Genomic DNA, 17994 nt, shown 5'->3' with positions numbered 1-17994 from the left:
TGCAGCCCGCCAACAAATCTTCATTCCACATCAGTCATACTCCCCCAATCCTACTCCCCTCTGGTATTATATTTGTGGTTCACGACAGTCCAGCAGCGAGGAGTAAAAGTGAGCATTAGCAAGGGATGGCTGCCCTTAAACACGCCTGAATGCGCCAACGTCTTCTGTCCAACCCTGACGTCACATCCACTGGTGAAACACTCATTTTCATCCAGATTAATGCCATCAACAGACTCGCCATGATAGTGGGAGATTTAAAAGGATGTCTATCCGGACACCCCCAGAATCGATAGACTTTTTATCTATATAACACCAGTTGTCCTCGCTTTAACGGAAGGACCCACTGTCTATAGAAGCGCTGTTCTGCTCAGATACACTATTAGTGTGCCTCTATCCACTATGCTTTTTTCGTCACTTTCCCGGGTTTCTAGCGTAGGTGTAAATCCACTTGATCCCTCAAAATAAGCAAATACCTTCTCCATCTGCTGATGAAGCAAGTGAACATGTCCAGGCATGGGCAGATCAAGATGATCTCCATTCACTGACAGTGCCAAAACTTCTCCAGCAGTATACTTCTCCCAGCCGTTTGGTCCCAGGTCCGCCTTCGTCCTGTCCGGTACATAGACCAGCAAGGTCTATCCTGACCCACCCCTCACCATCGCCAATGGAGCTTACCTGTTCAATGGATTGGTTTATTGGGCACAAGAAGGCAACATCACCACGCCGAGTAGCGTCGTGAAGATGGACCCGAAAACGCTCACCGAGGTCGTGCAGAATAACTTCTACGGCCATCGCTTCAACTCCATGAATGATATCGCGGTCTCAGACGAGGGCATCGCCTTCTTCACCGATGGGAATTACGGCTGGGGCGATTTCAATGATACCCTCTCCCCCCAGCTAGCCAACGGCGTCTACCTCTGGGACATGAGCACCGGGAATCTATGCTGGAGCAGCGGAGGGTGCATTGGTCAACCCGAACGGCCTTGCTTTTGACAACGATCAGAGCAAGTTATATGTTACCAATCGTGGATTCTCCATGTCCGACCTGCATGGCGCTCAGACAATTTATGTCTGCGATGTAAGTCCGTCTGGAATATTAAACCGCAAGATCTTCACATACGCGGACTCTGGCTTCCCCAACGGGATAGAAACAGACAGGGATGGTCGGGTGTATGGCACAGTGACAGGATCAGTGGATGTTTATAACCATCAAAGCACACTTCTTAGGCGCATTAATGTTGATTCTGATGATGTTGCAGTGAATATAGCCTGGGTAGACAATTGGTTGTATATCTTTGGTTGCAACAAGATTTACAGGGTTGGGCTCACGATGACAGAACGTTGACTGACAACATGTGGCTCGCAAAGAAGACTGGGGCATATAATTTCCAGGATTAAGCCTGACTCTGCTGTCATATGTTCTCCGCGACAAACTGTAGATTGGAGCTCCGAATCAGGTGACTAGACCAGAACTATTTATAAGACATGGGTCCCTCCCAAGCCAGTCCACTGAGCATCTTTTTCCACACTGTATCAAGTTACTCTCCATGTCTACTCGTGCAAGACCGCCTGCTAGTCAGCGCCCTACCACTCCGCCAGACCCTACTCTTCGTACACGCCCAGTCCCGAGAACCCGCAATTTCACATGCCGATCTTTTGGGCCTGATGCTGTACCGAATATCAACGAGCTTGTTCAGCCTCTTGAGGATGTGCGCCAAGATGCAGACCCTGCTACATATGTGAATCCGATGGACGCACAACTCTTCGCATCGCTACAGGATGACATCTGGGATTTGCTCAAAGAAATCGAACTACACGAATTCGATTATAACGAAGCAGGAGAGATGAGAGGCCGTGACCCAACATGGGGCTTCTATGCATTCGTCACTGATTATTCAGCCAACGTGCTAGACAAGATTCCCCAGGCCATGGATCATCTCATTGAAGTGACTCGCCGCAATAGCCGAGCGCAGTCTATAACTGCCTACACGGACGAGGCATGTCACCGCTTCAAACTCAGTGTCGTGGAAGATGAAGAGACCTTGTCCGGTGCATCAGACGATCGCATTCGCGAGGAGTTTCAAGCGTAACTGCGGACGTTACAGCAGCTCAATGAAAACGACTGGATCCGAGCACCGGCTCGCAATTACGAGTGCCTCGTGCTTGACAAACCTACCATGTCTATGCTAGCGGATCTTTCCTTCCCTGAAGACATAAGACAAGACTGGGAATTATTTCACCCCAAAACGATCAAGGTGGTGGATGCATGGTGGAAGCGTCCGGCTACGAATGTCTCGTCCTATCGAGGCGTCGGACACTGCCCGATCACTTCCCTTGCTCGATTCTACATGCTGGTGACCAGTGCTGCCAACAGCGGGGCGATGGAGGACCTTTGCCCTTTGGAAAGCTGTCTGTGAACTAGCAAGCGCTATGACAGATGGTAACTCTCACTGGCATCAAGCCAAATGTCTATTTGAACTGAACGAGATACTAACTGGTGCCTTGAGTTACTCTATGGCATCTACTTAGTAACTACTCTTTGAAAGATATAGTCATAGGAAAACTGCCGCTGAGGCTTGATATCAGGGTTCTATTAACAGAGTCTGGCTAGCCAGTCACAGCTTAGTTTGTTCCGCATATAACTGCCTCATATTAGGTTAAACTCACCACAATACTACCTGTGATGTCCATAGGCCAAGTAGCCTGTGTAGAAAGAAGTACTAGCTATGTTCTAGGGCGCTTGGGGAGTACCATCATATGATGATATGGGTCGTTAAGTATGGGTGTGAGACGGGTTTCTTAAGTAGGCACATAAGTTAAATCATAGAACCTTAGAGAGTAACCAGGGGGAAAGAAGATGCTAGGAGTTCGACATTGCAATGTACGACCGTTTCATACGGAATGTGTCAAAGGGGGACCGGAAATCCAGCACAACAGAGATTACAATAGCTCGGGGTTCTTGGGGTAGCTCTCAGGATTGTATAAAGTATGGAAAAATACCGGGCGAACCGCTGAAGAATTCTTCCCTGACATATCGGAAAATCCAATCCACTGTGGCTGCTACAGTGTCGGAGACTTTTGATCCAGACACGGAAGCGTTCTAACCGTTGCATATATAAGAGACACGAAAGCCTTAGCAAAGGACGAAGTTCAGATCGCTGCCGTAGAATTATGATTGCGACCTGGGAATATCAATGGCGTGAAAGTGGCTGAATATACAAGCAGATGCTGACAATAGCAAGGGAGGAGGCACGAATCAATTCACCGCGCGGAAGATCTTCATTAGCCCAGTTCAATCTATTTCTCATTATTCTTCTCGTCGAAGCAGACACACAGGGCAGCGATCAGCGCCAGGTCAACCCCAGGTGCTACTGTAACAGCATAGGTCTGCTGGTCGAAGAATACCTCACGACCTCGCCACAGCTTGCGATCGATCCGGGCCACTACCACACCCGTGGCTTCATCAACAATGTCAACCTTACTATCCAACCAGTTACCCTTCATTTTCAATGTTTCCGTGCTGCCAGTCCTGGGCGACGTAAATGTCGCAGTTGTTTTAGAGCCCACCACTGTACACATGCCAGTTAGCAATGACACTGTAAAGAGACCAAAAGGTTCACATGCATGAAAAGCTGCTCTTGACTTCGAGTAGTTTCTTTCCATGGGGATCCTCAGCCGCGAAAGTAGTATGGATATGCAGATGTTCCTTGACAATATCGAACAGGTGATTGCCCGCCATATCAAAGACAGACTTGCGACCAGAGATGCTCATAAGCTTGGCTTTAATCTGGAATATGGGCTGGCCATTTGCGAGTTTCACATCGAAACTATCCCCAGAGAGGGATAAGACCTTCTCCTTCAGAGCTAACGTCTCAGTCTGTTGAGCGATGAACTGGTCGAAGATAGCGACCGGTTTTGGGACGGGAGAGAGCTGCAGCGAAGCCATTCTGATTCCAGAGTCTTGTTTTGATCTTGGAAATAAGTCGAGTTCTGGGATAACAGGAAATCATGGAGTAGGGAATTTGGCGCCTGATTTGTCCTTATACGTCCTGCGAACAGAGACAGGGGTCAGTTCAGACCAAATCACCGCCACGTCGACAGTGGCTGTGTTACCGCAGTTGTCATGGCGCCTGGACACGAATACGACCTTCTGAACATAGAGGTTAAGTCGTAATGTACCGCTTACCTCTTTGGGGCATTTCGTCTCATTGTCTCTCTCATGTGATTTAATGGTCTTATTGAAAGATTCAGATTGCCCCACTCTTCAGCTCCCTCGATCTGGATCCGCAGGGGATCTCGGTCGGTCGATGCATCGCATGGCCGACGAAAGCTTGCCTTTGAGCGACGAGATGCTTGATAAGGTAGCCATGTCTACGGCGCAGAATTGAGAACGCCTGTTGTTTTTTTAGTCTTATTGCTCATAATGGAGAGCGTAAACGGGCAATAACTGGACCATTCATATTTACATATTCCGTTCCAAGTCAGACGCTTGAGCCAATTTCTTTTTCAAACACAATCTGAAAGCCTTACTGGGTAACACCCTTTTCCACTAGGGATCCAGCTCCTCCCTCTACAAACGATGGGGACGCCTAACCAGTGTAAGGGTTGAAGACGATCCTCTCTGCTAGTACATGATTTAAACGCAATACTAGTATTGCCAGGACACTTACGGGTTTCTAATAATAGATTTGTTTAAATAGAGTAATGTCTGCTGATGAAAATAATCAGCTGTCCGGCTTGTCTAGGCTATGGTGAAAGAATAAAGCTCATCTCAGAGCCCCTTGGACCTTATGTCTCAGGTAGACTGGTAGTGGGTTGGATATGGGTTGATCCACTACCTATCTCATCCACCCTCATATCCATGCGGATTGGATTGTGGATAATGGATATATCCATACTACCTAGTTAGGTGATCTCTAGTATCCAGATTACTACTATTTTTGTAATGGATTGAGTCTGGACCACAGTCTTAAGCCGGATCGCCCGGGTAGTGGTATGATCTCCTGTATATAGGTCATCGTTCCAGCATCAATATCATCCACGCATCATATCCGTAACCTTATCGAGGAATACTTGGGTATATAGGGATGCCCCTTTGTCTTTCACTATTATGGAAGACAAGGATTAGTCTTGTTTTAATATGATCTACCTTTCATACTATTCTATTATACTGATATCCTATTATATCGTTACTAGTTCTTACTTAGTCAACAGGCTATCTACCCTGTCAAGTAGATCCTTACAATTTTTCTAGTATTCTAGCCACATCACTAAGATATCTATATATAAAAAAATAAATGCCTATATAGGCCTAGATATCTCTAGATAAGCTTATCAGCTCTTAATAGCCCTTGGTCATGTGCACCCAATGGTTTAACCTATATCTATATAGATCAGGCAGGTTCAACCCATATCCACATGGGTTGGATCAGGCCTACCTAGATCCAACCCAAATTGCGGATTGGGTGGATTGGATATGGGTTTGTGGATTGGGTAAACCAGTCTAGTCTCAGGTAGTTCAAACCTAATGTAAACTGCAGCCGAAATCAGTTCTGACAGTTAAGCCGCTTGCAGGTAACTTGACGTAACAATCATAGATTAACTTCCTTTCCTCCCTGTCAAAAGTCTTGGGTAGTGAAATCCTAAATTGTCTGCTCCCATGACGTGATACACATCTTCGCGCAACAAAGCTGAAATATGAGCGACCGCCTATTCGAATAAGATAATGCCAGAGCAATGGAGGCAGAAGGGCACGCTGGGCCATCTATATGAACTATTTCTCTATTTATCTTAGATATCATACTGAATCTTATTCCATCAAGGACTACTGACAAAGCTGTTCTCTGCTGATGATAAGAAAGGTGGATGAAAGCGTTCGGCATTGCGCAAGTGCGCGTCATACTGGAACTCAATTGCGGAGCGGTCATACAAAGTGGCCGGTAGACGGTAATGTGCAGCAGAAGCACTGCTAATAAATATCGGTGGAAGAACCGTGTCGTTGGATAGAAAGTACTTAGTGCAGGTCAACTAGTATCAATGTCATTTTAGATACAGCTGATAATTGCTGCTTCTAGAGAGACAGAACCAACATCTATGGCGCCGCCTATGGAGACCCATTCTCACTCTGCCGGACAAAATGGCAAGCATCGCATGTTCCTCAGTGATGCGCGCCAGGATCTCCTCAGCCAAGCAGGACGGATCATCCCCGACGTGCGGACAATCCAAGAACTCGGCCACACAGCCCTCAATGGAGGTCTAGTTGATGACCGACATTATCTGGTATGCTGCCGTCCTAGCCACTGAGAAAGAGTCGCTCACAAAAGCAGATCGAAAATATTATCCAGGTCACGGCGTCCTTGCCCAACAAATCTGGATTGCGAGGGAAGATCACGGATGCGTTCGTCAGCACTCTGTGGGATAACCTCCAGCATCCTCCTTTGTCTTATCTCGGGGATCAATTCAAGTATCGGACCGCGGATGGGAGCTATAATGTATGCATCCCTACCTTGATAACAAGTATATGAACTGATAAATATAGAACATCATGTACCCCCATCTCGGGGCTTCCGGTAGCCATTATGCTCGGACGGTCACCCCTCAGCATCCGAGGCCTGCCGTGCTTCCTGATCCGTCTCTTATATTTGACAGTATGATCGGCATGAAAACCTTCAAGAACTTTACTAACCCAGTTAGCCCTGCTGGTACGCGACGGTCCCGCAAAGGAACATCCAAGCAAGATATCCAGCAATCTCTTCTATCTGGCGACAGTGATCATCCACGGTATGGCAAACATAACTGATTCATGTACACTCTGATACCGTAATAGACCTCTTCCACACGGACGAACGAGACGGCACCAAAGTAAAGAACTCTTCCTACCTGGATCTCGGGCCCTTGTATGGGCATAACCAGGACCAGCAAAACAAGGTGAGGACCTTCACAGACGGTCTCCTCAAACCGGATACATTTTCAGAAAAGCGTCTCCTCACGCAGCCGCCGGGTGTTTGCGCATTGCTGGTTGCCTTCAATCGATTCCATAACTGGGTCGTCGGGGACCTGGCCAACATTAACGAAGCTGGAAGATTTAGTTTGCCTACTGGGACGAAGCAGGATGATCCACGATACCGCGACGCGATGGCTAAGAGGGATAATGATCTGTTCCAGACAGGGAGACTGTATGCTGAATTCTTTTGGTTGTACCTGCAAACGCTGATTGGGTCAGGATAACGTGCGGCCTCTATGTCAACATCATCCTAAACGACTACCTCCGGACAATCCTCAATCTCAATGAGAACCCCACCGGGTCAGACTGGACACTGGACCCTAGAAAGAGTCTGGAAGTTTTCGACAAAGGGGGTGTTCCTCGCGGTGTCGGGAATCAAGTCAGCGCCGAGTTCAACATGATATATCGCTGGCACGCGGCCATCAGTAATCAGGATGAAGCCTGGGCGAACAGTCTCTGCCAAAGGATCTTCGGACCGGAGGTTGATAGCAGTATGTACTCCGATATGGGGCGTTAGATTGATTAACAAGTGATGCCTAGGTACATTATCCGTGAATCAGTTCCTCGACGGGTTGCGAAAATATTTCGAGGACCATGTACCAGGCGAACCTGCAACGTGGACCTTTGGAGGGCTAGAACGGCAGCAGGATGGACGCTTCGTTGACAGTGAACTTGTTCGTCTCTTATCAGAAGGGTGCGAAAACATCGCTGGTAAGTGCAGTTATGGTTGATTTAGCATAGCATTGACGTTACCAGGGGCATTTGGCGCCAGAAACATCCCCAAGGTAATGAAGGCCATTGAAATGCTCGGAATTGAACAGGGACGGCAATGGGACCTGGCGACTCTAAATGAGTTCAGAGTGTTTTTCAAACTGAAACCATATTCGACTTTCCGTAAGTGCAGTCCTTACATTTCCAGCTGTAGACAAGCTAAGCTTTGATAGTGGAGGTCAACTCGAATCCAGCTATCGCGGAAGGATGTGAGTCACTGCCATACAACCATCGAGATAGAGCTAAACCATCATAGTGGAGGCATTATACGGCCACCCCGATAACATAGAGCTATACGTTGGCATACAGGCCGAAGAAGCAAAAAAGCCCTTCTATCCCGGCTCCGGGCTGTGTCCTGGCTTCACCATATCAGCGGCTATTCTGTCCGATGCGGTTGCTCTCGTTCGCGGAGATCGCTTTTACACCGTTGACTACAGTCCAGCCAACCTAACTAATTTTGGGCAAGTTGTGAATCTCGTTCAAGGGCTTTTTGCTAATACCAGGACAGCTTCAATGCCGCGAGCTCCGACTTTGACGTTGCAGGCGGGGGCGTGATGTACAAATTGCTGATGAGAGCCTTCCCTGGATGGTACCAGCCAAACAGCGTCTATGCACTATATCCATTTGTGACACCGGAGAAGAGTCGTGAGATTATGGTCAAATATATGAAATTCAAGGACCTGAGTTTCGATCGACCGTCATATACTCCGCCACCTGTGCCGGTCACAACTTGGGAAGGGGCCACGAATGTTTTGGAGGACCAGAAGCGGTTCCATGTTCCTTGTATGTCCATGCACTCAGTTCTACCGCAATTGGCTGACCTACGATAGGGGGAGCACATACATTTCAGATTACCGGGCATGATTACATGCTCAGTGGGGATTCTGCGGCGAATGCAGAACAAAGGCGATTCGTCAAAGAGTGTCTCTACGAACCAAAGACTATACTCGAGGATGTGCGAAAGCTCTACGAGTCTATCACGACAGACCTGCTTCATGACAAAAGCGTCAAGCTCCGCGACTGTTATCATGTTGACATTGTCCGAGAGTAAGTCCATCTGACGCAATCGCCATCGCCTAGAGGAGGATGCTAACGAATGTAGCGTTGGAAACCTAGCACACGCACATTTCTGCTCGCAGTTCTTCAGCATCCCGCTCAAGGCCAAAAAGGACCCTTCGCCTGATGGCTATACCCCCAGAGAGCTTTCTGATGCCCTCGCCTTGTTGTTCGGCTATGTCTTCCTAGATCTTGAGCCCACCGATTCTCTTAGGAATAGGATCGCAGCCGCAGCGGAGGCGCACCGGATGGGCGCTATCATGGCCAAGTCAGTTTCCAACGCCAGAGATAGCGTCGTCAGACGTTTCATGCAGGCGCTCGGCAGGAGCGAGGCTGGGGCAGCGAGCTATGGCCCGCAGCTTGTGAACCGGCTACTGAGAGAGGGCAATAGTGTCGATGAAGTCGCGTGGACCATTATTCCAACCGCAGCAGCAGCGTGTGCGACACAAGCGCAAGGTGTAAGTCTTGATAATCGAGTTAAGCTGCGGCATACTGACAATGTAGTGGACACAAATGCTCGACCTCTACTTATCAGAGAAGTACGCCTCGCACTGGCCGGCTATCCAAAAGCTGGCACGCTCCGCTGATCCTGGAGCGTTTGAAAAGTTGAAGAAATACGCTCTCGAGGGGTACGATCTCATAATTGGGTCTTTTGGCTTGTGCTGATCTGTACAGTTTCCGCCTGTCGACTCCGGCTTTTGGTGTCCTCCGGACTGCAGTCGACGAAGCCACCATCAATGATGGGACGACCTCTACAACCGTCAAAAAGGGAGATATCATATTTGTAGACTTTATTACCGCTGGTCGCGATCCTGCTAAGTTCCCTGACCCCGAGGAGATCCGACTCGACCGTCCGGCGGATGTATACATCCACCATGGCTGGGGTCCTCACGCGTGTCTTGGAAGGGCAATTGTCACCACAGCCGGTGCAGTCCTCTTGCGTGCCCTTGGTCGGCTCGAAAATATCCGTCGAGCTCCCGGACCTGCCGGAGAGATGAAGAGTAAGATGGTGAATGGTGCGTTTAAGCTGTACTTGCGCGAAGATGGATCCTCCTGGACTCCGTTCCCTCAAAGTAAGTCATTTGCGTATTTTAACTGGTTATGCGCTGACTGCGACAGATATGAAAGTAATATTTGATTCCTTCAAGTAGGATTACACGTTTACATGGAGGGGGAAATTGTGCTTGTCACAATGATGTAACTATTACCAGACAGTTGGCTAGTTGGTGTGATCAAGCAGATCTTATAAGATTCATCTCCCTAGCTGCATCCAAATCCGAAATAAATGTGTTGTAGCATCCCCAAGTAAAGAAGTCAACTGCAAATGGCATCATTCAACCCGAATTCACCTGTCCGGGGCAATCCTTTCCTCGACATCCCCTCCGACATAGACGCTCACCCTTTCCGCTTAGTATGGGAGGATGTCTGCTCCGTTTTCCGTCTAGCCAGACTGCTGCCATCTATCTTCTTACCTATTCTGCCTTTGAAATCCGGACCGCTGGATGAGCTCTATCCAAGTTGCCGCAATCTATGTGATGTTTCTTTACATGTTATCCTCATTCTTAGCCAGGCGTCCCTACTTATATCCTTACCAATTGCTCTGGCCGTCTTTTGGATCTTCCCCACAGGCGTGCATATAGCATTTATTGCAGTCTTTACCTTCTTCACTATGGTGATCGTCAGGCTGCTTAATGGGCCTCCGACGGGTAGGTCCCTGATCGGCATCCCAAGAACGAGGGATCCAGTCAACGATGAAACCGAGCCATGGTTTTTTATCAACGGAATAGCCACCGGGTATATCATTGTCCAGCAGCAAAGAAAGAACTGTGCTGATCGATATAGGAAACACTGGCACCAGTCGAACCTAACCGCGCTGGCAGACACCTTTGGCCGGCAGATCGTGGGCATCCACAACCCAACGTGCGTACACCCACCTAGTACCGTGCATTGCTAAGAAGTGGCTACAGCAAAGGCGTGATCCTCGATCTCGTTGAATGCCTCATCCAGCGCGATCTCGACTACAAAACAGCTGACATCCGACAAGGACGCGCCCAGCTCCGCGCCGCTCTCGCCGCATCCACCACGAAGAAAGTAGTCCTCATCGTCCACTCGCAAGGCGGCATTGTCGCGTCCTCGATCATCGACTGGCTGTATGGCGAGCTCAGCGAGCCCCAGATACAGAAACTAGAGATATACACCTTCGGCAACGCAGCGAGGCAATTCCGCAATCCGCCTCTGCACGAGCAGCCAGACAACGATCCGGCTGGCAATGTGCCCCGCCGACAGATCCAAGGAGAGAGAGCAATCCGGCATATTGAACACTACGCAAACACACAGGACTTCGTGGCTAATATTGGAGTGCTGCAGTTCACGTCGCCTGCGGGCGCGTATTCAAATGCGAGTGTGTTTTCTGGGACTGTCTTTGTCCGGGAGGGGTCGGGGCATTTGTTCAATATGCACTATCTGGATCCGATGTTTGGGGACGATAGTGCTTTTATGGAGAGTATGGTCAATGTGCGGCCTGGTGATGGACCGGGGAAGACTGTCTCCATGCGAATCAGGGAGCTCTCCAGGCTGTACAGGTACAAAAAGGGGGAAAGTCCGGAGGATCAGGATGCTACGTGAGTATAGGTTCCCTGTTGACTACACTAAACCACCCAGCTAAAAGGCTTGCAGTATAAGTATGTAGCTAGTAGGATCAGTATTGCAGAGTATGTTCAACATTCCCCAGCATATCAACAGCGTTGGAATGGAGCATATCCCATCTCGCCGTATCGCCAGGTTGAAGATGAAGAACATTCAGTAGCAGATTTGTCCGAATATCAACGATAGGCACATATGCCCACAGGGGGATACATCCCAATGCCGGACCATCGCCTCAGAGTTGAGTTCGGAGAAGACATAATGTTTACTGAGGGATTGGTCATCTCTGTGAGCAGATCGAGTACTTTGCATGTTTGGGCGACCATTTGGAAGGGGGTGACGTTCCCGTGAAAGCCGATTTCATTCTTGACGTGGCTAGGCCATTCATCTGGATGTACATTTTGATATTATCTGGACGAATACAACTTATATGGTTTAATAATACACCAGGGGCTCGGCTTTCGAGCCCTCCCCACTCAGACGAACCTACTGGCTAAGAATTAGGTTCCGTTACTGGTCATGCACTCGAGGTTGCCCCGTCTTCGGTCTTAGTGGCTGAACTGCTGGAGCTTTAGCTTAGGTGCTTTACAGAGGGGCACATTGACTGAGCAATTTCATTCGTGGCTAGTAAATACTCAGCATTCACCAGCACAAGGGCATCTGAGAACATTCAGGGGCCACAGCAGTCCAGCATGAAATGACACCTGAAAATGATCATTGTTTTCAGGTTGTTCTCATGAAAGCTCCATAAATCAGAAGTATGAAGAGGTGAGTGTTGTGATGAGCCACCACCTATACTTAATCTCTCATTGATACACCCACACCATCAACGTTCATGCAGTTGATCCATCAGATGGGGGGCTATGTCTGGTTCTGCTTTTTACATGCTAGTCAGGGGCCATTTATTGCCTTGTCTGGTTTAGCTTGCCAAGAAACACGCAATCCAGGCAGGAACAGTCGGGAGATATGAGATCACGTGGTGCTGGCTCTCAACCCCTCTAGTCTCTGAGGAAGATTATTACGATCTTGTCCTGGAACCCCACTCTGCTCAAGTGTTAGTGTTTTGATCCTGACTGATGGCCGGCTGGAAAAACCAAGGTCCCTTCATACAGCCTTAGGCCTTAAGGCCTTGTGTATGACCAAGCGGTGATGGAAATTCATTTACGAGCATGGAGGTTCATGAACCTTGATCTCGAGATCAGCGAAGTCAAGCTGATATCCATGTTAGGTATCTCACAAGCTTTGGTCAATGAGTTTACCCTTGTGGCACAGTATGCGATTGCGGCTAACTGCAGAGCAAACCACAACGGCTCTGCTCCAATTACTTCAACATGTGGTGTGGAGGAGGAATTGCCCATATACTGCGATGTTGGACATTGTCCTGACCTCGAAGACGCAGACACAGTAATACTAAGTCGATTCGAGCAGTACGTGTTGCCAACATCCATCCATGCTAACCAAGGCTAACCGGACCAGCATCAAACCTGGTGATACCCATGGCTACATGGCTGTTGACCATACGCACAAGACTATCGCTCTTGCCTTCCGTGGATCGGTGTCTATCGAGAATTGGTTGACTGATTTCCACACGCTCCACACAGATGTAACTGGAATCAAGGGCTGTGTGGGTTGCAAAGCCCATGCTGGATTCTGGGACGCTACTCGGGCAGTTTCGGGGTGTGTGTTTCCCAGGGTCCGGGTCGCCGCACAACAGTATCCGTGGAATAGAATCGTCTTCACTGGTCACAGTCTGGGTGGTGCGCTGGCAACAGTTGCAGCTGCCTTGTTCCGGCAAGAAGCAGAAGTTGATCTGGTCCGTCGTTTCAAGCCCCACTGAGACACATCATCCATCTGATATGATGCACAGTATACATTCGGAGCCCCATCAGTAGGGAACTACGAGTTTGCCAAGTTTGTATCAGAACAGACGGCTGGTGATAACTACCGCATCACCCATTGTAGGGATATCGTTTCAAGTGGTCCTACGCGACTCAAATGGCAATGGCCATTGGCCCGTGAATGGAGTCAATTGACTCCTGAGTACTGGATCACAAGCGGCAACGGGCTTCCTGTTACGACTACTGACATTCAACGTATCGACGGGATCAACAGCACAGATGGGAACCTTGGAGGAGAGGGAACGTGGAATGATCATTATTGGTACATGATCGACACCATTACACGTGCAGAGCTCTGAAAAAATGGTGTCTTGGGGGCTTGATTGCACAGGATTTCCTAATGTCAAAGCATTCTTACAGCTTGCAGTAATGAATTTACCATCTTCTCAGAATACTGATTTGTCTTATATAACTGTAAACATCCTCCAGTTCACTGTGTCCCATCAGTCCTTCTGCGCCAATCTCGACGTGAATGTAATCTGTGCTTTTGGATCCGGCATGATCTGAAAGTCATAGGAGCTACTAGGCGGCCGGTTTCTATGGCTCCCTAGCCGAAGCTGGAATCGTGTGAGGAGATGAATCACGATCAGTTTAATCTCCGTGGCTGCAAACAACCGTCCAGGACATGCATGGATCCCATACCCCCAGGTCAGAGACTCCGAGCTGGGCGTAAGAAGCTGGTATTTTGATTCACCAGTCCCAGATTTTCTCAGTCGAGCATGACGGAAACCATCGAAATCGTCTGGGTTGTGTGATGGCACGGTAGACATATCGAAGCGATTGTTGGCGAAGGCGATCAAGGTTCCTTTGGGCAGGAGAGGACCACACGAAGGCCGCAAAGGAGCTGTTGTCTCACGCATAAGGGTGACTAGAAAGGAAGATTGCCATGAACGGGGGATCGGAGCTGGCAAAGACAAGGAAGAAGCACTGACCTACCCCGCCAGGAGGATTGACATAGAGCGACTCCTTGATGAAACTGTCGAGCTTGCTCATCCTGGCGATATCCGCCAATGTAGTATCCCGTCTCTCGTCTGCTTTGCCCAATACGGACTCGATTTCTTCCAACAGTGACGTCTGATACTCAGGTCGCGCTGCTAGATCGATGAGAACCTGGGTCACCGCATTTGTAGCAATATGTATCCCAGCAAACAAGGCTAGGATGTGGTCTTTACAGAGGACTTGCACCGGGACCTCGGACGGGGAATCATAGTGTTGGAGGAGCCACGACGCTAGGCGGCCGCGTTCTCTGTCCAGGTTCTCCTTAGGGTTGAAAGACCTCTGTTGTTCAACCAGCAGTCCCTCTAACATTCGACAAATGCAAAGCTGGTGCTCTTTTACCTTTCGGACTCTAGGGAGGAAGGGTCCCAGCCATTTACGGATTGAAGCCGGGTAGGCCCGAAGCTGATGTCCAGCTTCCATACTCTCCACCGCATAGTTGATCGAGGAGCTCACCCACTCTTCGCTGCGACTAAGCGGGAGTCCCACGACGGTGCGTCCGGTCAGCAGCGCGATATACCTGAGCATCGTGTTGTAGACCGGAAGTGTCACGCTCGGCGACCGGGGGGAAACGTCAATGACCGTGGATGTGGCGTGGGCGATTTCCTCTATCAGTTCAGGAATTAAAGCACCAACATTGCGAGTTAGGTTCTGCTTGACTGAAGCTACCAGCTCGTCGGACTTGGTGCCCATGAGAGTATATTCCCCGAAAAACCGGCGATGATTGTTAGCCTCTATGGAGACTCGGGTCTCGGGCAGTGACTTGACCTCGTCGATGACATGATGAGGGAGAATCACAGTGGGATCCAGAAGTGACAAGACAAACGGCCGATCGGGGAACTATCCGATTGTCAGTGGACTGGTCTCTTGAACACACGGATAATCAGTTCGATCTTTCCTACTTTCCTGGTCCCCTCCTCCATGGCGGCTCGAAGGTCGGTACCATCTCTCTCGCCCAAGACAGGCAGGCGATAAAACTCCCTGTAGGCGATTCTATGCCGGATGAGCCGTAGCAGTCGGTAGATAGCATAAAAGGAAAGAGTAAACCCGATAAAAGTGAGGCATTCCGAGATTGTACCCGACACCTAAGGTCTTGGTTAGAAGTGGCTGATATGTTTCATGCTCACTTACCGCAAGGTCGAGGAGTAGCTTGTCCATGGCGATGAAAGTGTGGACTATGAACACTTGATCATTTTTCCAACGATAAATCCAAGATCAGAAATTCACAGTATTGTTTCAGTATGATATGGGATCAATCAGACCACTGCTTATTGACTATCACCGAGTCCCAGTGCATTCGGCGTGTCGGAGTTGACATCGGTCCCCGATCAACATCTTAGTCTGTTGGTTTTGACTGGGTGGAACATCAGACATTCAGACGAATGTTAAGGATAAATATATGCAGGGTATGGCAGATTTCACATTCTCTTTTTCTCTGATTACAGATTTAAGGATAGCACACGTCGTCACCGGCAGAACACCATGGCAGTCTTTACCTCAACCGTCCTAGAGAGAGTACCTGTGTATCTCCCCATAGCCGCGAGTTTCCTGTCATTCCTCTTCCTGTCCCTTCTGTTTTCTCCTGAGAGGATATATAAAGCGCATCGGCTGGGGAAGTCTCGCATGTTATCACTGCTGTCCGGGCAGAAGTCGATACGATGGCACATTGATGAACTTGTCGAGCAGGGCTACCTGCAGGTAGATACTCTCTCTTCTTTGGCCTCGTCCGTATAATACTGACACTAGCAGGTCAATAAAGCCCTAGAAAAGCCCTTTGTCATCAACTGGTGGGGGCTTGACTGCCTTTTCATGCCGGCCAAGTATCTGGACGACCTTCGCAAGGCGGATTTCGATAGCCTGAGTTTCTTCCAGAGCCTGAGCGATGTAATTGAGGCCTTCCACTCGAAATGTCTTAAATCTAACAGGTTTTCTAGGCTTTCCATCTTCAAGCGTCGGTTGGAGACCTGTACAGCACCAACGTAATGATTGATGCGGTCAAAAGACGGCTGAATCCCCAATTACGTTTGTGGCCACCCTTCCCACTCGGCCAAACAGCCATCGTCTGATTGATGAATAGCAAAAGCGATGTCGTATCTGGTTGATGAATGTGACCACACATTCTCTGCAGAGCTGGGTGACGCAAAGGGTCCGTGACTTGTGACTCCTGGCTGATTCTCTTCGTCCTAACACAATGGCTAGATTGGAAATCGTACAATGCGCTTCAGATTTGTTCAACATTGATGCACCGCGTGACCAGTCGGATCCTGATCGGGGAGGAAATCTGTCGCGATCCCGAGTATATCAAGCTATCCATGAAGTTCTCAGAATCCGTGTTCATGAACGGCGTCATGCTCTCGACTCTCTCGCTGGGACCATTCCGCAAGACGGTCTCTTGGATCGGCTCGTTCGCTCACCGCAGGACCTTGAACCAGTTAATTCGTCTCTTGATCCCCGTGATCGAAAAGCGCCTGGATGAGATGAAGCGCGACCCCACCGGCCCCAAGCCATTCGACATGGTCCAATTCACGATTGAGCTGGCACCATCGGACAAGGAAAGGACACCGGAGCGACTGGCACATCAGATCCTTCAGAATCTCTGGGCCGGCAGCGGCGCACCAGGAGGGCTGCTGACACAAATGGTCTATCAGGTCCTCACGTACCCGGAATATCTGGAGCCGATGAGGGAGGAAATCCGCAGCGCCATTGCCGAGCATGGCTGGACCGACAAGATGCTGAACAACATCCCCCTCGTCGACAGCTTCCTGCGAGAGACAAACCGCCTCTATCCGAACGGCGCTGGTATGTACACTTATCAAGGCATTCTCGAGACAAACTAAACTAGGAAATCTAGTAACGGCCGCACGAACCATCATGGGAAAGCCCTTCCAGTTCCACGACGGAACCACATTGCCCGTTGGCGCGCGGATTGCCTTCCCCTCGCGCGCCATTATGTGCGACAGCGCCAACTTCGACAACCCATATGAGTTTGATGGGTTCAGATTTGCACGCCTGGCAAGTCAGAAGGAGTCGTCCTCTGATTCCCGCGAGCAGCTGTATAATTCGGCAACAGTAACCAAGACGAACCTTGCGTAAGCCCATTCTCTGCCTCTTCCCAAAAATTCTCTCTGACCCTTGGCAGATTTGGCTACGGAAAGCATGCCTGCGTGGGCCGCTTCTACGCTGTTCGCAAGGTGAAGCTGGTATTTTGCCGTCTCATGCTAGACTACCTGGTTGAATGGGAAGGCAATGTCACAGAGAGACCTCCCAGTCTGTGCATTGAGGGTCAGCTGGTGCCTAATCCTGAACAGAAGATTCGCATCAAACGGAGAGCAGAAGCTTGAGCTACAATTAGCGATATCACCTCTGGAGAAGATTGGGTGGTTGTGATAGTATCTGAGCTAGAGAAATAGGCATATTGGTTTCATGCAATCGAAAAAGTAAACGTGAATTACGTCTGACTTATCCTGTGTCCTTTGATCTGGACAACGCAGGTCAGGTTTTTGGCAAGCGTATCGTACTGGCAGATGGAGCAGGAATTACTTAGTCCTTACTCCTTAGTGTGAGACTGTATAGCTATAATGCTATTGCTAAGATGGCACTCGGTGTCCGATAATGCTCTCTCCTAGA

The 17994-nt window shown here is 49.2% G+C and overlaps 8 protein-coding genes across 8 annotated transcripts; 6 read left to right on the top strand and 2 right to left on the bottom strand.

Annotated features, from left to right (window-relative positions):
* Positions 1 to 488: 488 nt before the first annotated feature.
* Positions 489 to 993, top strand: Aspvir_003201 (uncharacterized protein; the record flags this gene model as incomplete). The annotated part of the gene is made up of 2 exons (XM_043274786.1): positions 489 to 497; positions 625 to 993. The coding sequence occupies 2 exons, from the start codon at positions 489 to 491 to the stop codon at positions 991 to 993; spliced, it is 378 nt and encodes a 125-aa protein (XP_043130721.1).
* A 554-nt stretch (positions 994 to 1547) lies between these two features.
* Aspvir_003200 (uncharacterized protein) lies at positions 1548 to 2090 on the top strand (the record flags this gene model as incomplete). The annotated part of the gene is made up of 1 exon (XM_043274785.1): positions 1548 to 2090. One exon carries the CDS (start codon positions 1548 to 1550, stop codon positions 2088 to 2090), a length of 543 nt encoding a protein of 180 aa, XP_043130720.1.
* Positions 2091 to 3297: 1207 nt separating this feature from the next.
* Positions 3298 to 3946, bottom strand: Aspvir_003199 (LURP-one-related/scramblase family protein; the record flags this gene model as incomplete). The annotated part of the gene is made up of 2 exons (XM_043274784.1): positions 3298 to 3569; positions 3625 to 3946. 2 exons carry the CDS (start codon positions 3944 to 3946, stop codon positions 3298 to 3300), a joined length of 594 nt encoding a protein of 197 aa, XP_043130719.1.
* Positions 3947 to 6093: 2147 nt separating this feature from the next.
* Positions 6094 to 9981, top strand: Aspvir_003198 (peroxidase/cytochrome P450 family protein; the record flags this gene model as incomplete). Its single annotated transcript, XM_043274783.1, is given in 16 exon segments — positions 6094 to 6279; positions 6297 to 6491; positions 6539 to 6647; positions 6694 to 6780; positions 6827 to 7175; positions 7223 to 7494; positions 7544 to 7714; positions 7760 to 7897; positions 7948 to 7983; positions 8031 to 8176; positions 8278 to 8557; positions 8605 to 8821; positions 8877 to 9288; positions 9335 to 9459; positions 9506 to 9903; positions 9950 to 9981. 16 exon segments carry the CDS (start codon positions 6094 to 6096, stop codon positions 9979 to 9981), a joined length of 3153 nt encoding a protein of 1050 aa, XP_043130718.1.
* Positions 9982 to 10499: 518 nt separating this feature from the next.
* Positions 10500 to 11455, top strand: Aspvir_003197 (uncharacterized protein; the record flags this gene model as incomplete). Its single annotated transcript, XM_043274782.1, has 2 exons — positions 10500 to 10750; positions 10798 to 11455. 2 exons carry the CDS (start codon positions 10500 to 10502, stop codon positions 11453 to 11455), a joined length of 909 nt encoding a protein of 302 aa, XP_043130717.1.
* Positions 11456 to 12622: 1167 nt separating this feature from the next.
* Aspvir_003196 (lipase family protein) lies at positions 12623 to 13670 on the top strand (the record flags this gene model as incomplete). Its single annotated transcript, XM_043274781.1, has 3 exons — positions 12623 to 12900; positions 12950 to 13286; positions 13341 to 13670. The coding sequence occupies 3 exons, from the start codon at positions 12623 to 12625 to the stop codon at positions 13668 to 13670; spliced, it is 945 nt and encodes a 314-aa protein (XP_043130716.1).
* A 144-nt stretch (positions 13671 to 13814) lies between these two features.
* Aspvir_003195 (cytochrome P450) lies at positions 13815 to 15525 on the bottom strand (the record flags this gene model as incomplete). The annotated part of the gene is made up of 4 exons (XM_043274780.1): positions 13815 to 14239; positions 14304 to 15207; positions 15270 to 15452; positions 15499 to 15525. 4 exons carry the CDS (start codon positions 15523 to 15525, stop codon positions 13815 to 13817), a joined length of 1539 nt encoding a protein of 512 aa, XP_043130715.1.
* Positions 15526 to 15849: 324 nt separating this feature from the next.
* On the top strand, positions 15850 to 17708 carry Aspvir_003194 (cytochrome P450; the record flags this gene model as incomplete). The annotated part of the gene is made up of 7 exons (XM_043274779.1): positions 15850 to 16065; positions 16117 to 16251; positions 16302 to 16389; positions 16445 to 16513; positions 16567 to 17166; positions 17219 to 17456; positions 17507 to 17708. 7 exons carry the CDS (start codon positions 15850 to 15852, stop codon positions 17706 to 17708), a joined length of 1548 nt encoding a protein of 515 aa, XP_043130714.1.
* Between the last annotated feature and the right edge of the window lie 286 nt (positions 17709 to 17994).

The sequence above is a fragment of the Aspergillus viridinutans genome (assembly GCF_018404265.1).
Source record: "Aspergillus viridinutans IFM 47045 DNA, scaffold_14, whole genome shotgun sequence".
Taxonomy (NCBI): Eukaryota; Fungi; Ascomycota; class Eurotiomycetes; order Eurotiales; family Aspergillaceae; genus Aspergillus; species Aspergillus viridinutans.
The sequence above is the reverse complement of the archived record's forward strand: the minus strand, read 5'-3'. Positions and strand labels throughout refer to the sequence as shown.